The 17,480-nt window shown below is 34.9% G+C and overlaps 1 protein-coding gene across 1 annotated transcript in view; it reads right to left on the reverse strand.

The window, feature by feature from the left end:
- Positions 1-17,480, reverse strand: part of LOC111138987 (MAM domain containing glycosylphosphatidylinositol anchor 2) — an 853,965-nt gene that overhangs the window by 237,031 nt on the left and 599,454 nt on the right. The window contains exon 7 of the mRNA XM_022491049.1: positions 6,305-6,634. Within this exon, the coding sequence (XP_022346757.1) occupies positions 6,305-6,634 (330 nt within the window). The remainder of the gene's footprint in view (positions 1-6,304; positions 6,635-17,480) is intronic.

Genomic DNA, 17,480 nt, shown 5'->3' on the forward strand with positions numbered 1-17,480 from the left:
CACAGTAAAGATATATGCTAGCCACATTTAGTTTCCGTCCCAACACTGTAGGAGAAGAGAACAGTCTCTGAGAAGACTGTAGAAGAGCTAATTCACTGTTTTTTAGAGCAACAGTCTCCCTACTGACACACTGCTCGGAATGCAGTTCTTCTTTCTGGCCTGTATCAAGGAGAGATATAATACCCCTTCCAATAAGCATAAGAGTCAACTAAGAGGGGAAGCTTCAGCGCTGAAAGTAAATTAAGTCTGTAAGAACCAGTCCTGCCTGAGGCCAGTGTGAAAAGTTGACAATCAGCCATTCACCCCCGTAATCAGGAGATTCTGGGTGTCTCATTTTTCTGAAGTTGTGTTTTATCCACTGTCTCCTCAACCATTCAAAGAAAAAAAAATTTTTAAATGTAGAAACAGATATAAGATAGGTGGAAGAGGCCACAAGCAGAATAGAATGGCAGCAGAAAATCTTATATATTAGGAATGAGACTTGAGCAGTTTCAAGTAATTTCAGGAGACGTTGATGTATAATTCTAGAACTCAGACCACCCTAGCAGACAACGAACAGCTTAACAAGGGACTCAATAAGATATACAGATGAATGAGGAATAAAGAAAGACTGAGATTCTGCCTCAATCTCTAGAAAATATATAGTGATTGTATAGACAAATAACAGTTATTTGTGGGTTTAACTTAGTTTTTTAATATTTCCACAGAGTTCAGTTTGTTATTTATTTCTTAATAGAGCTCCAAAGTCTAGGTTAGAGATGAGCACACCATGGCCTGTGGACAAAATATGGCCCACCACCTGATTTTATAAATAAAGTTGTATTGGAATACAGCCATGCTCATTCATTTTATTGTCTGTGGCAGCTTTCCCACTGTAACAGCAGAGTAGAATAGTAGCAACAGAAACCACATAGCCCACAAAGCTGAAGATATTTACTATCCGGCCCTTTACAGAAAAAGATTGCTGGCCTCTGTTCTTCACCATTAATTTAGAGGTTATGGATTGAACTTCATAATTTTGGAGTCAAGGAAGAAAATGATTTTTTCTGGGTCCAGTAACTTAGGAAGCAATTACATAACTTTTGACTGCATGAAAGCTTCCTCTGAGCAAAGCACAGTCAGATCTGACATGTGTGGGTATTACTTATGGCGTCCTTTTACATAAAAGGATCTATCATTCAGCTATCGTCATTCTACACGACTTCAGTTTTCATCAGAATTTCATGAGCTGCTCTTCTTCCTTAACTGGAAAAGGGCAAAGAAACTAATCAGTGAATTGGGCTTAGTCATTTTTCTTTTGCCTTCTAGTTCATTGACTTTTTTTATTAGTTGTATATATCCTAGCCTACATTATCAAGAACTTTTATTCTACCAATATGAATACTTGTACAGACATTTGTTAACTGTCACGATTATACTAACCAGTCAGGTACTCAGCAGCAAAGCTAAAATTTCAAACTGATTTTTTCAATCGGTCACCTCTGTGCACCTATGCTTCTGTTGCTGCCTCTGGTTTAACCCCCTAAATCTAGTTCAATTTTCTGCTATACAAAATGCTCCTGTATCCTAACAAGGGAGGAGAAAAAGAATCATCAAATCTGTACTTAGTCTTCTGCTCTATTTGCCCACCAGATGTCTCACGTCGGAATTCTACTCAGTCTCACAGTTTATATTTTCTAGCATGATCCAGATGCTTCTGAGTTTCCTATAAACCTACAAGTCTGTCAGGTCATGCAGACGAGGGCCTGCAAGCTAACAAGGCACCTGAGGACTTCACCACAGAACCACACTCAAGGAAGCAATGGAATACTTTTCAGCAAGCCTTCTGAAAATTAAATATCTATGATAACAATTATATTTTTTCAAATGAATAACAATCAGGTGAGAATAATTTAAGAATTGATTTTTAACTGTTGCCAGAATTTTTGTCTTACATGTGCATGCATTTTTTAGCAAGTATGTGGAAGATTTTCATTTACAAAATTGAATTTTAATGATGGAAAATTTCAGTATATTTATTTTTAACTGACAAGTTACTGAAAATTAATTAATTAGTTCAGTTAATTAAGTGAAACTAAATTACTGTGGTAATTCACAATTACTACAATGTGGTTTTTAAAGTTATCTGCAGCCTAGCCAGGTAAAATGTAAGCTTTAGTAATGATAGCAATGATATTGAAAGAAACCGATATAACTTGCTTATATTAATATCAATTAATATTAATCTTATGGTAAAAGCAGAACATGAAGAATCACACAATATTCCTGGGACTTTCTTCATCCTGTAGATTTTGCCAACTATCCCCTCCCTCCACCATCACTATTATGATATTACTTCCATTAAAATCGAACTCAAATGCCATTTACCTCTGAAACTTTCCTGGCCTATACTGAAGAAAGCATTCACCATTCCTACAGAAGTCTGATCAAATTTAAGTAGAGCTTCCTTCCCACTATAGATTGTGCCTTATTTCTAAGTCATCTGATAACTAAGTAATTTGAAAACTTAGGTAGTAAGGTCCTTAAGAACAAGGCCCATTTGTCCATCATCATATGATGTAGGGCCAGAAATAGAGCAATCATTCAGCAGAAGAATCTACCAGAAACATGGATTTTGAACAGACAAAACAACAAATGCTTACAATAAAATAATTTGAAAGTTTACAGTTAGGAGGAAAAAAAGTTAATGTTGAATTAATGTGGGAATAAGATACAATCTATAATCACATATCATAGTTTTTATTACTCAAATGTATGAGGCAAACTCCAAAATACATGTAGCCTTCCTCTTCAATTTTTATAAAATCAAATAATTATTTTTTTAAATATTAAGAATTCTGTAAACTAGATTTACCTTCCTGAGATATTTTATATTTTAATTTTAAAAGTCCTCAAAATCATATCTAGAGATGTGGCTGTCACCATAAGAGACTCTTAATCTCAGAAAACAAACTGAGGGTTGCTGGAGGGGAAGGGTTGGGACGGATGAGGTGACCGGGGGATGGAAATTGGGGAGGGTATGTGCTATGGTGAATGCTGTGAATTATGTAAGACTGATGAATCACAGACCTGTAAACCCCTGAAACAAGTAATATATTATATGTTAATTTAAAAAAATAGTTTTCTAACTGTATTAGGCAGAAGTGCCTTATGGGGCCTCACCCTCATCTTAATAAATTTCATGTATGTCTCTTGTACACATTAGCAACCAAGATACAATGTGAGATTTTGTGTGACAAATACCCTAAATAGATTACATTTAACATATAGAAAATGTCTAACACAAGAAAATCACTGACTACCTGGTCAATTCCAAATTCCCTAAAATAGTAATGATATAACTAGCAAAATCCAGAATCTAAGAGCCCCCCACATATTTACTTATATCTTAACAGTAGTTTCCTTCTATTTGACTTTACTGGCCCAATCTGTGGGAATTTCCTCTGAATCTTACTGTGTGGTTCACAGAATTAATGGAGTCCAAGATTTTCCTCCATGTTATAGCCTGTTATTCTCACTGTTCAAACTCTACCTCCCAGAATATCTCTAATATCTCCATTTCATATTAAAGCACCACTTTAAGTGTAGTCTTCTACTATGTGAGGATAAAAAAATTTTTTTTGATACCAGTTGAATCACACAATCTTAGATCTATAAATCTTTATGCTATAATCTGGTATTCTATTCTACTGTAATCAAAACAGAACACCAAAGCTAGTTTGGGCATAAAAATAGAATATGTGATTGCCTTCAGTGACTCATCCTTTGGGTTAAACCTCTTCTTCAGGCCTCTCTATCAGAATACAGTCCCCTGCACAGGACAGCCCCAGGACCATAACACCTATGCAGACTAACTTGGAAGGGTCCTGCACTTAAATCAATGCTTTGATGTTGCCATTGTGAAATTCTTGGAAAGTTCTGAACAAGAGGTCTGCTTCATATTTTCAGTGGACACCACAAATGATGGAGCCCTTCTTGCCCCTAAGAGTGATAACATCTTAAATCACAATATAAATTAGTGTGCTGAACAACTTTCCTTAAAGTCAGTGGGGAACTACAAGATCAGGAAGAGAGAGACCAAATGCCAATCTTTCAGAGTGAAAAGGAGGAAAGAAAACCTAGAAAGGAAATCTATGTGAACAAATGAGCTCACTTCTTATTATTTTCTGAGTATCTGCAAAGTGCCATGTATTGTTCCAGATGCAGAGATTACAACAATGAGCAATACTGACAAAGGCCCAGCCTTCAGGGAGCTTCCACTCCAACGAGGAGACAGATAATAACCAGTCTGTCTGAGATGGAGCCGGGGACAGCGAAGGGGTATATTTTGAAGGAGGACTTCATATATCTCTTTTGTCTATGGTATTGCTACTTTTGGTCACCAGACAGAATAATAATCATTTAAGAAACGTTACTTATTACAAATAAACTTTCATAACTAAGAGGCATTTCTCAAATATTTTCTGCTTTTCTGGTCATCTTTTGGCATTTTTCTTTTAGGATTTTTAGAAAGTTCATGAGTCAATGCTAGTTATCTTCTCTGCCATTTACAGCACATAGTTTGAAGTGGGTAATGTAAGTCGTATATTTAAAAATGCATGTTAGAATTAATTCTGTAGATATTATATAATGCTCCTTTCTTCTGTTCATTCTATGCTCCCTCTTACATCTCAGTTTAATGAACCATGCTACCATCAGACAAGTCTGTTTTGAAAGCAGCCTGGATTCTTTGGATCTGGGTTTGTGTCACTGGTTCTGAAAACAACAGCGGTAAGTAAACAAAACAGGCAAATAAGCAAACAGAAAAGCAATGCCTGTAATTCTGGAAAATCATCACTCATAAATAAGGACAGATAATCCTGGATCTTACAAAACTGTTGTCACTCTGACAGGAAATATCACTGTGGGATGTCACCTCACACACTGATGTAGGTGATCAATGGATATTTGTTGACTGAATGAAAAATTCAACGAATGACAATCATGCATATCAAGAGCTTCCTATTAGATATCCTGAAATGAGTCCATCTCCTAGCGCTAGCACCGATTTGGAAATAAAGGTTAGATAATAGTTACTATTCAAATAGTTACTATTATTATTATTAGTAGTATATTTTCTAGAAAAGGGTATCTGTCCAAACACAAATAATTCTCATCACTCTAACCTCCTTTTACATTAAAGGTAGCTGATAAAAATGGGTTATCTCTTAGAAATAATGCAGAATGTGAAAAGTAAGCACATTTGGTCAGCCTGAAGAATGGACCTAAATCCCAACAGGAGTAAAATCAATCTACCGTGCATTGCAATTTAGAATCATGAGAAGACAGAAAATCACAGGCCAATCTGTTACCGAACGAGAGTCAAAATGCTACCTGACTGGAAAGGAAAAACTGTTTAAATGTTCTCAAAACGGTATGTCTGCTGGCTACATGTGCACTCTATGTTTTCAACATATATTATTCACCCTTGAATTATATAAAAATACTAAATTGAAATTCACTCTGGTAACAAGCTGGCAAAACAAATAAAGCTACTTTGGTGTTGTTGGAGGCACGCTGATTACAGTTCACAGAATCACAGGGCTTTCAAACATCCTAGTAAGCTCGTGTGTCCTCCCATACCATAATCCTATAATTTACCTCATCTACAGATGTACATTTAATTGGGAGAAAATGGATCACATTTTTTATTTCTAACCTTAAAAGAAGGAATTTCACTCCAATATATTTTTTCTTTACTCAGTCTCATTGTGAAGAGATTCTGTCATAACGTTCTTCAGAAAGTCACATCTGATTACAAGTTTAACACATTTATCATTGGTTTTCATTGGTGGAAAATGTATTTCTTATAAATCTTATATTTGAGTACTTCTAAATTATCTCTCAGTATTTTCTTCTTGGGATTAAATATTTTGTTTGTTAAACGTTTCCAAAATTGTCTTAGCTCTTTAAGCATTCGTTGTTTAACTTTATTAATTAATATAACTTTAGAGTCTATAGAGGGTTCTTAGTTAATTAAAAAAAGTTATTATTTAATTAAAAAAAACTGGAAGCCTATACCTATCATAGCCAATGCTATTACTTTTATTTGCAGTATTTCTATAAAATCTCATGTAAATCTAAATCAAAATAGAAATAGCAATGTCTTTTACATGATATTTATTGGGCATTCAGAATGTTAGATTTTGGATTTAGGAAACTTAAAGAATACGAATGATCTTAGCTTGGCTGAAGACTTGTCTGCTAAATGTAAAGAAATTATTCTCAATATGAACACATTTTGCATCACAAATATGCTTCTTACCTGTGCTGCTGGATATATTAACATCAATACTGATATCAGATATTCCTCCTCCCTTCAGAGATGCTACACATGTGTATGTCCCAAAATCCGTGAATTTTAAATCAATGATGTCCAAGTTTGTCGTTCCCGGGGAGACATCCGGATCAGTCTGGGTAATAACCATCCGCTCAGAACTTCTTAATGGACGGCCATTTTTAAACCAACTAAATGTTAACTCCTCAGAAGGAACAGCTTCTACTTGGCAAGATATTTTCACCTCACGCCCAATCTGGATGTTGTCATCTTTGTGATAAGGATCTGGTGTGATCCAAAATCGTCCTTTTTTTAATGCTACAACATAAAAATTCCATAAGTAGTTAGTGTTACTTCCATAATGTTGAGATTCATTTACTTAGGTAGTCATCTCTGAGCTGAAATAAAGTAAAACAAAATAAAATAAAATAAATGCATATATGTTTGTTATTTCCGAGCAGTGTGCATGTCAATAAGCCTCATTCAAATAACCTGGAAATCCTGAAGACCTAAGTCACTTAGAGACTCTAAACACTGGTTTTTATAAATTGGGTAATATCTTCCAGTGATATAAAAGATGCTTTAAGTCTATATCATACTTAAACATTATTGCCATTGAAATTTGAACAAATGATGCAACTTGTTTATATAACATCATTAGTATTAGAATTAAAAATAATAATATGGATCATTAAGCTCAATTTGATATCTATGTCATCCCTTAATTAAGGCACAATTTCCCAGACAACTCAAATATTGCACAAATGTCAGATTAAAGAAAATTCTTGTACGATTTTATCTACATGCTGACCAAAACTAGTTGGGAAGAATTGAGTCAGTTCACATTCATAATGCATTTTCATGGACTGAAATAATCTGAACTGAAAAAGAAAATTGTTTTCAAAACATTTGCTGTGACTGTCCTATTCCACCACAGATAGATGTTTCCAGTTGAAACAGTTTGCTCTCTCGTGCAGATGGCCAGAAGAACCTCTCGGCAGATGGTTTGGAAAACATGCTGTGTCTGTATTCTAACAGTAGTGCTTTCTGGGTGCAAGGTCAGTACTGTTCTCACAGCCTGGGTCAGCACTGAAGATGACCAGAGGCTTCTGGAGGGGCATCTACTGGTCTCCTAAGGGCACCAGTTCTGAACTTTCAATGATAGATACTACAGGACTCAACGAAGAATAGGGTATGTTCCTTTTTCCGGCAAGGATTCTTATATACATATTCTTCTCCCTACTAACATCCTATCTATTTCCCTTTCCCTTAATATCACTTTCTATCCCTCTATGACAATATGTAGCATATGCATAGCAAGATAATTACCAGAATAAAATATTGCCCATTCACTTTTACCATCAAACCATATATAAATGACACTGGCAGAAATTACATGAATTTAGAAGATCCACAGATAGTGGAGGCCTTTTAATTGCATTCCAGAGTTTAACCTGATTTCCCTTAGTTCATCCCATTAATGCCGGAAGTACCATGGAAATCTGAAGAACTATGTAAGAAGCACTAGAGATAATAAGTTTTAATCTTAAAAATTTTTGCTTTTAATTATTTTTTATTCATCAGCCCCAAATATTTTCACCTTCTTTTTTATTTGCATCTTAGTGAAGAGAGATAAATGAGTATCAAAAATGATGTTTATATCTTTCTTTTTATTCAAGAAAAATTTATAGGGCTCCTGTTCATGATGAGGTAATTGATAAGGCACTGATTATACATGATGAACAAAGCAGACATAACCCTTACTTTATGTATTCATGCAGTAATTTCTGTACTCACAGATTATCCATCTGATTTTTATCCATCTGATATTTATGATACTCTTATCTAGAAAAACCACACTCTGCATTGATAGTAAATATTAGAAGTTTGAAGGAATATGAATGTCAAAGAATCCTTTAAAATATTGTTTAGAAGGGGTATCTGGCTGGCTCAGTTGGTGGAGCGTGAGACTCATGATCTCAGAGCTGTGAGTTGGAGTCCCACATTGCATGTAAATATTGCTTAAAAATCTTAAAAAATAGGGGCGCCTGGGTGGCTCAGTGGGTTAAGCCTCTGCCTTCGGCTCAGGTCATGGTCTTAGGGTCTTGGGATCGAGCCCCGCCTCGGGCTCTCTGCTCAGCAGAGAGCCTGCTTCCCTTCCTCTCTCTCTCTCTCTCTGCCTGCCTCTCTGCCTACTTGTGATCTCTGTCTGTCAAATAACTAAATAAAATCTTAAAAAAAAATCTTAAAAAATATTAGAAAAGGCACAAAACTTCAATCTTAATGAAAACACCAAAAGACAAATATTTAAATCACATTCTCATATCATTGTTTGTTACATTTTTCCACACTAAAATGACACTTATGAACCTTATTTATTCCTAGCCATATCTTTATCAGTACATGACAGTTGGATGAAATTAGGAGAAATTATGTCATCCTGTTACCCAGTGCCATACTTTTATATTTTTATTGGGATTGAAATAGGACTTTGTATCTAGAAAGAGAAAAGTGTTGAAAATGCCTACTGGCTACTGTAATTGGTATATAATATTGTACACATATAAAATTCAATGATATATTCAAATGATAATATTGATATCAAATATGATAATCCAAATGATATTAAATTTCTGTAACACATTGTGAACATACAATTCAAATGCAATAAAAGTTCTTTTTGTTTAAGATTTTATTTATTTACTTGAGAGAGAGAGAGCACTTGAGAGTGAGCACAAGCTGGGAGGGATGCAGAGTAAGAGGGAAAAGCAGGCTCCCCATGAGTAGGGAGCCAGAGGCAGGGCTCCATCCCAGGATCCCAAGATCATGACCTGAGCCAAGAGCAGATGATTAACTGACAGAGCCAACCAGGCACCCCGGCAATTAAAGTTTTTTCACACAAAGTAAACCGTATCATACTTTTTTTCCTTTTTTAAAAAAATAATTCTAAAAAAACAGTATGCCAAGGGGCATTTACTTTTGTTAACACCATAATATTCAAATGACTTTCCTTTATTTGGTAGAATTTTGCCTTTTCTGTTTCTATAGAAAAATGATATGGCTAAATAAAAATTTTAAACAGACAATTCTTAATTTTAAAAGTTAAATATATATATATTGATTTATTAATAGTTTCACATGGAGTACCTTTAAATAAATTTCATTTCAAAATTATGTTAGTGGCCATATACAAACAAAAATTCTGATGTTTCAGTGACTACCATTTATTTACTAGGCAGTTACTGTTGTCTAGCTCTGCTCCCTGCACAGTGACATATTAAACTGATATTGCAATTGAGAGAACTGAAAACTCTTTAGATTAGTTAGACTTAAACAACAAAAACAATCCAAAAGTCATGGATTAAAAAATAATAATAATAAAATAAAATCACAATATATATTTTATGTTACAAACTGTTTTTTCTTTTTAAGTTTTATTTATTTATTTGGCAGAGAGGGAGGGATCACAAGTAGGCAGAGAGGCAGGCAGAGGGAGAGGGGGAAACAGGCTCCCTAATGAGCAGGGAGCCCCATGCAGGGCTTGATCTCAGGACCCTGAGACCATGACCTGAGCTGAAGGCAGAGGCTTAACCCACTGAGCCACCCAGGCACCCCACAAACTGTTTTATTAATGGAAAATAACTTTTAAAATCCAAAGTAAAAGAAAATTAAAGATTATAAATCTAATAATCCATAAATAAAATTCAATATGATATACAACTATTTTTAATAATAAGCACCATAATCAAGTGGGCTTTTAAAATGAGCTCATTGTTACAAATATTTGTTTTTCTCAGTATAAGACCACTTATAACTTGGCCAGTGTCAATCGCATTAGTCTTCCAAATGACAGATTCTAAAAAGGAAAAGAAGGACAAGTCAGTGTAGCAAGTGCGATAAAGTTAAGGAACATCAGAATAAGCAGCATGGATCATTCGACTGGAGAGCCATCTCATTGAGTTTGTTTTATGTTACCCCATAACAGAATACCTACTTTTGCATATGGAACAGAAGCGTTCTAAGAGAAAAGAAATACTGTGTGTGTGTGTGTGTGTGTGTGTGTGTGTGTGTGTACCCATGCACGAGCGTGCATGTCATCATCTCTAGTAAGTTAAATTTATTGGATTTTCTAACTGTGGCTACTCAGAAACCTAAAAGCATGGCTCTGTCAACTAAGCACAGGTACATTAATATCGTGAAACCTAAGTCTAGTTTTTCATTTCTATGTGTTCCAATATAGGCAATCTCATTTTTATGGGTCAAGTGCATCATTTATAAAAATAGGAGGTGATAGTATTAGGCTCCCTCCGAGACCCATTGTGAGAAACAGCTTATTAGCAATAGTGTAGAGCTTTGAAAATATGAAGTGTTTCATATAGTTAATCAACTGGGAAGCAGGTTCCTTCGTTTATAATTAAACACTCTCTTTTTCAGCGAACAATTTCCAATAGTTCATGCAATGTTAGTTAATTTAAAGTCATTCCCTGCTAACCAGTTAAGATTTCAAATGCTTAGAATCAATCTGTGATTAGTACCAGAGTATAACAAGGATCCAATAGACATAACTAGACTCTATAGAACTAAAGAAATTCTATGGAAAAAGAAAGGAGAAATCCCTTTCCTCAAATGCAATTTCTTAGTCAGACTATTGAAAATCCCACAACACCAGCCTGAAAGAACATTAGATTTAGCTTAATGTATCATAAATTGTGATGGATGAACCTCAAAAGGTACTTGTTTAGTCTGCCAGTTCATGTAAAGAATTGGCATCAAGCTGAGCCTCTGTTTTGGGTAATCAGTTTAGAAACACTGCCATATAACCCATAGCCCCAGTTTTTTTAATATTGTGAGAACTGAATACAAACTTGGCCCACATTCACTTCTGACAAGTTACTCATGAGGATAGTCTAGCTGCCCTCAAAGGTGCTCTGTGAACAGAATGAAGCTGGTGAATCAGAGTCAGTGCAAAGATCTGGGTGGGACTTGCTGCGGACCTTCCCCTAGAGGTGAAAGTGTATTTTTGCCTATGAATGTCCACAATTCTGAAGAAGACTTCCGTTACTTAAAACTATATGACTTCTTGAGTTTATCTTTGGAAGAGATACTACTGGCTTTGGAAAGGACTACACCTATGGCTTCCAGGAATATAAGCTCAATGCAGAGGAACACAAAGACAAGGCTATGAGATTGTGTCCTGTTCATAACTATAGACTTAAAATTGTTAAATGCACAGATTGTTTGTCAAATATTCTACAATTATATAGCCCACAATAGTTCCATAATAAAATATGATTTGTAGATAGAACATAAAGTGAATTTCAATTAAATGGCATTGAACATGTTTTAAATTTTAATGAGGAAGCATCTCTTTGCAGATACAAAATATCAGGTGTCAGCTTTTTAACCTCTGCTAAGAACCTCTTTTAGAGACAGAGTGACCACTGCCCACTCTTCTAAGTAGTTAAATTAGCTAAAAATCTCCAACCATACCAATTCTTATAATATCAGTAGGATTTTGGATCACATGATGACTGACAAAATTTTGCTGAGAGAAATGGATCTATAAGTCATTAATCACATCATCAGACAAATAAAAAATTGATTTCTACTTATTTTCTATTAAAGACAACACAAATATTTAAGTGGAAAACCAGTATTTGCCAGTCCCACATGATGCCAAATTGAATAAACAGTTGGAAAGAAATTACATAGGCAAAGCAAATTAAGAAATAGTAAATGACTGTATACATAATTTGTCTTATTATAATTAGATGCCAGTCTTTCTCTTCAAGGGGACTGTGAACACCTAGGGAGCTGGGGCCATCCCTTACTCTTCCTTATTGTCCCAAAATGTAAAGCTGGTTCCTTGTTAGAGTTGGTATTCAAGATCTTTTGTCAGATTTAATTAAACTTGACAAATTTAATTAAAGCTGACATTTCAAAGCATTATCTTTACAAATTCCAATCATTTCCATTCAGTCTGATATGTCCATGTTAATTCTTTTTGTTTGGTGGTCCTGTGTTCTGAGATGCCTCAGGACAGGAGGAACAGGATAGAGGAAAGAGAAGAGATTTCATGTCCTCTAAGGTTCAGGTTTTTTGGTTTGTCTTGTTTGTTTTTTTGTGGAAACACAACAACACTTGATGAATAAACTATTAATATAGGAATGTATGTAAGGCAGGGGATTCTGTACAGAAAAACTCAGGAGCCCTCATTCCATCATGGCCGCCGACTAGCTAGTTATGTATCTTAGTTATATAATGTGTCAGGGAAGTCAGCTGTTGAATGTAATATCTGTTACTCATCTTTCCTTTGGAAGGAGCCTGAATTTCATGCAAAAGGGCTTATATACCTTAGAGCTCAGTTGATAAGCACTTCTAAGGAAAGATGAAAGAATGAAGAAAATTGATATCTAAGCACAGTTATATTATCTGAAATAGTGTTTGCCAAAATTTACTTCAGAAAAAGGTCAAGAGGGATCATGTTAAAAGAAAGCAGAACAAATAAATTTTGGCAACTGACTATATGAATAAAATTTGCTTTCTTGCAGAACTCAGAGCTTTGAACATGGTAACATGCACACTGCAATATCCTAGAGGGGCTCATAGTATATGTTTTTAAAAACCTTTATTTATGGAACATTTTCAGGACCAGTATCTCACAGGATAAAGTAAGAGAATCTATCAGTTGATGAGAATCACTAGAAAGACTCTAAAATCAGATTCCATTCTTGACGTTTCAAGAATTTCCATTATGAGCATCACAGAATAATTGACAAGATGAGATTCTTTTGTGAAAATAAAATTTATGACTAGAAAACTAAAGGAAAGGGAAATATCTTTAAGCTCAGATATATCTAAGGGGACAATAAAGTTACAAAACATACTTCAGAGCCATGTCATAAGCCTATCTGCACCAACAGTGGTGTGTCGTCTCTTTTCCTTTCCCAGCCAACCAGCATTTTAAAAAATTTACTATATCAGCTTGCTCATATCTTGGAAATGCACATTTTGGAATATACAAATAGCATTTAAGAGGAATTAAGTGTATTAGCTTCTATACAATTTGCAATTATTGATATAAATTAGTAAGGCTTAATTTAGCTCAGTTGCTTGAGGAAATAGCAATATTTACTTACTTGCACCTTATGTTGTTATAAAAAAAGCACTTAAAGTGTTATAAGAAGAAGTAAAGCTTCTAGAGGATGGATAGGAATGGGGAGGCCTTTTTTTTTGGTATATATTTCTAGGTATTCGTATACTCATTTTCCTTTATCTAACAACTTCAATTGCCAATCTGTAGTCTGAATGAGAGTTCATTAATAATGCAAGAACAACAACAATAAAATCATTACATCCATTTCCTGAAAGTACTTTAAAATAGCACCCCTGATCATTTGAATGTAGAATTAGATGTTGGAAGGAAGTTGGGGTTCTATTGAATTATGAAGTATCAAGGATCTATTTATTTTATGAATTTACTCAAAGCTAATTTCTATAGTTAATCATTCAAATTGTTTAAGCAAAGTATAGTTGAATTTTAATTGTCTTTTAAATGTCCTTGCTCAGTAAAATAATGCAGGTAAGTATTTTGAATAGGAATTTAAGTAAGAAAGGATCTTTTAGATAGGCACAAATCATGCTTTTTGGTAAAAACCCTACCTTGAGAAAAGGGAAAAGAAGTGGACACAAAAAATAATATCTTCATTATGATTTTGTCATTTTTAACATTTTAGCTCTAAATTATCAATTACCAAAGTGTCTATATAATGTTGTAAACAAACACAAATATTTTCATACTATAGCTACGACATAAATGGTATTTGACATAGCATGATGTCTTTGCACCAATTATATGAATAGGAGAATATTAAACAGCACAACTTATCTCCCTAGGATGTCACAAACTAGCAGGTAGTTCGAGTTCACCTTTCCTATCAAATTTGATAATACTCCTTCACTATGAGAAATAAGAATGTATCCAGGATGAATTATATTTTTTATTGGTTTTTAAAGACCCAGGACTAGAAACATCTATAAAATGAAATGCAGCTTTGAAAAGCTTGTGCTAAATATTCTTTTGAAGTCCTTTTGAAAACAGTACATCCTTAATATTTATGGAATCAATCACATAGCAGTGAAAACTGGATGAAAATAATGAGGCTAACTGAAACTAGAAATCTTTCTTTACTTTCCTTGTTTTTCTCATTTTCTTTCTCAAAGCTAAGGCCTTTTTCCTTTCTAAACTCATTCCGCCCATCTGTCAGCCTCTCTCACTGAACCCGGAGGCCTGGCATTCTTTTGGATATCCTCTTGCTTTTGAAATTTCAATATTTTCTGTTCCATATGCTCTCTTCTCTAAGAGTAGAAAATTATTTAGGTCGGTCACATCTAAACTTAGAACATTTTTCTTAACACTAATATTCCTTCGAAATCTTTGTGGCATATTTCTTTAAAAAAAAAAAAAAGTGAAACAACAGTTATCCTCACTATTACATCTGGCACTCGTTCACCTGGCCAGTTCACACACTGGTTTTTACTGGTATTATTAAAGCACTGAAGACTCAAAGCTGAGCAATAACCTCTTAACCAATTAACACAATAATTTTTTCCACTCCTTTTCCATTTTTATATATCACTTACATTTTGTACTTCCTATCATTTTACATTATTGACTCTTTCTTCCTTCTTGAAAATCTCTTTTTTACTGGTTTCTATGACTGGTAAAATATGAGATAATATTTATGAAAATGAATCAGTTTGCTTTGCTTACCAGCATCACAATTGTCTGACATGTTCTCGAGTTCCTTTTAGTTCATTTGGATTTTGTTATTCATATATAGGCGTAAAGTCAGTTTTTGTTGAGAAGGAAAGAATTTTTATAACTTATTTTCCCATAATTGTAGACCACGGATATTTCCCTTAATCTTCTACCTTCCATTCTGCTGCTCTTGTTTGGTAACATGAGGTCACTGTTTGTTTTGCTTCTTGATACACAAAATGTTGCGACCAGATCCATGCACATTCCAATTTAAACTAAAACAATGATTAAATCATTTACATATATTCTTTCATTTTAACATTAAGATCAAGAAAAATAACCCAGATATATTCAATGACCAAATGAAAAAAATACCTGTATTGCCTAGGAATTTATATAAATTTTATCTTTTTTAAAAAAAAATTATTTATTTAAGAGAGAGCATGAGAGAGAGAGAGCAAGAGCAGGGGCGAGGAGCAGATGGAGAGGAAGAAGCAGGCTCCACTAAGCAGGGAGCTGGACGCAGGCCTTGATCCCAGGACTTGTGATCATGACCCAAGCAGAAGGCAGATACGCCAACCACTGAGCTACTCAGATGCCCATACATTATCTTATCTTCTTTTGTCTTGTGAGAATTTGAAGAGTCAATACCATGGATGAGACTAACGAAACAATCCCCTCAGCATGACCAAATATTAGACAGGTTTCTTCCTAAGTCTAGGCCCCTGACCTCCCTTTTCTTACAGCTAAATTTACTTTTAGAAAACTTAACAATTGTAAAATCTTTCTCTGCCCCTTTGAGATGTGTCTCCTACAAGCCAAAATATCTTTCTTTTTTTTAAGATTTTACTTATTTATTTAACAGAGAGAGACACAGCAAGAGAGGGAACACAAGCAGGGGGAGCGGGAGAGGGAGAAGCAGTATTCCTGCCGAGTATGGAGCCCAATGAGGGGCTTGATCCCAGGACCCTGGGATCATGACTTGAGGTGAAGGCAGACACTTATCGACTGAGCCACCTAGGTGCCTCCAAGCCAGAATATCTTAAGAAATGTCTTTCTCAAGCATTTGGGAGCCATCCCTTTAAAAAGTAATCACTGAAGGAAATAGTGCTTCTATCTCCCAGTCTCTATAGGAGGGTGGGAGCCTAACTTTGAAAAGTGAAAGGACCACTTAGACACACACTTAGACACACAGATGACTTAGTCCCATTGACTGTCCTTCCTCCAAATACCCATAAGCTTACTCCAGCATGTAAAAATCCTCCCACCTTTTATTTCAGTGGAATTAAGCTTAATCTATCTCCTCTATTCCAGTAGTCTTCACCCTGTTTCAGTAGTCTTGAATACAATCTTCCTTGTTTTATAACATGTCAGGTGCAATTTTTCTTTCAGACCAATAGATGTAGTTGCAAGCATTACTGAAACAGATGAAAGTAGGATCAATCTAGATAATTCACTGCTGCAAACTTTCAAACACCAAGGAAATAATGCTTATGGTTACAAGACACACACAAACGCATACACACAGACAGTATGTTGTTCAAAGATGAAATGTCACTTGAGTACGAGTGCATGTGACAGTCACAGAGGTTAATTTAATCCATTTACGAAGGCGTGTTTCCTCTAAAGTGGTAAACCCTGCTTAATCTATAACACCCTGGAGGTCTAGAGTTTCTAATACTAGACTCCAGGACAAATGTCTGGATTTGTGGGTTAACTAACAGATGATAGGACTGCTAAAAGTGTGAAGAGATGGGCTCTCAAACTAAGTAACTTTAATATATATGTTATAAAGAGAAATGTGTAACATTCACTTTTAAAAAAAGTACCTCCTACTTGGTTTAGAAGTTTTTAAAACAGATTTAAGAAATATGTGTTATAGTTTATTCCCTCTTTTTAAGGAGAAAATTGTGGCATATACGCAAGTGGTACACTGTCATTGTGATGGGATAGAGCAATGTTTTTATACCCCCATACAGTTGGTGGTTGGGCCATAAATTGGTTCTGATCTATACAGGAACAAAAGTAAAGGGGGGGATACAAATTTCATATTTCACAGTTTCTGTGAGTTAAAAATACTCCAACTTCTTAAGCAAACAAAAAAATGGAAAAAAAAAAGATTCCTCCTTCAAGATCTGAATGGAATTTATCTTCTGAACTTGTATAAATAAGACACACAATAAGCAGCACTTTAAACCATACCTGTGGTGATAATAATAATGTAATTCGTAGGACTAGTTGTCAGTCTGTCCTTCAAGGTGACTTAATTACAGCAATTTTACATATAGGAACCTGAGGAGTATGGTTCAGATGCACAGGTGTTCAGATTAAAGTCAAAAATAAATCCAAAGATTTGTCTTGGTCATGATTCAGCAGGAGTGAAGTAGTGAATGTAAGGTTATA

Source organism: Enhydra lutris, unplaced genomic scaffold, assembly GCF_002288905.1.
Source record: "Enhydra lutris kenyoni isolate GAN:26980312 unplaced genomic scaffold, ASM228890v2 scaffoldscaffold4, whole genome shotgun sequence".
NCBI lineage: Eukaryota > Metazoa > Chordata > Mammalia > Carnivora > Mustelidae > Enhydra > Enhydra lutris.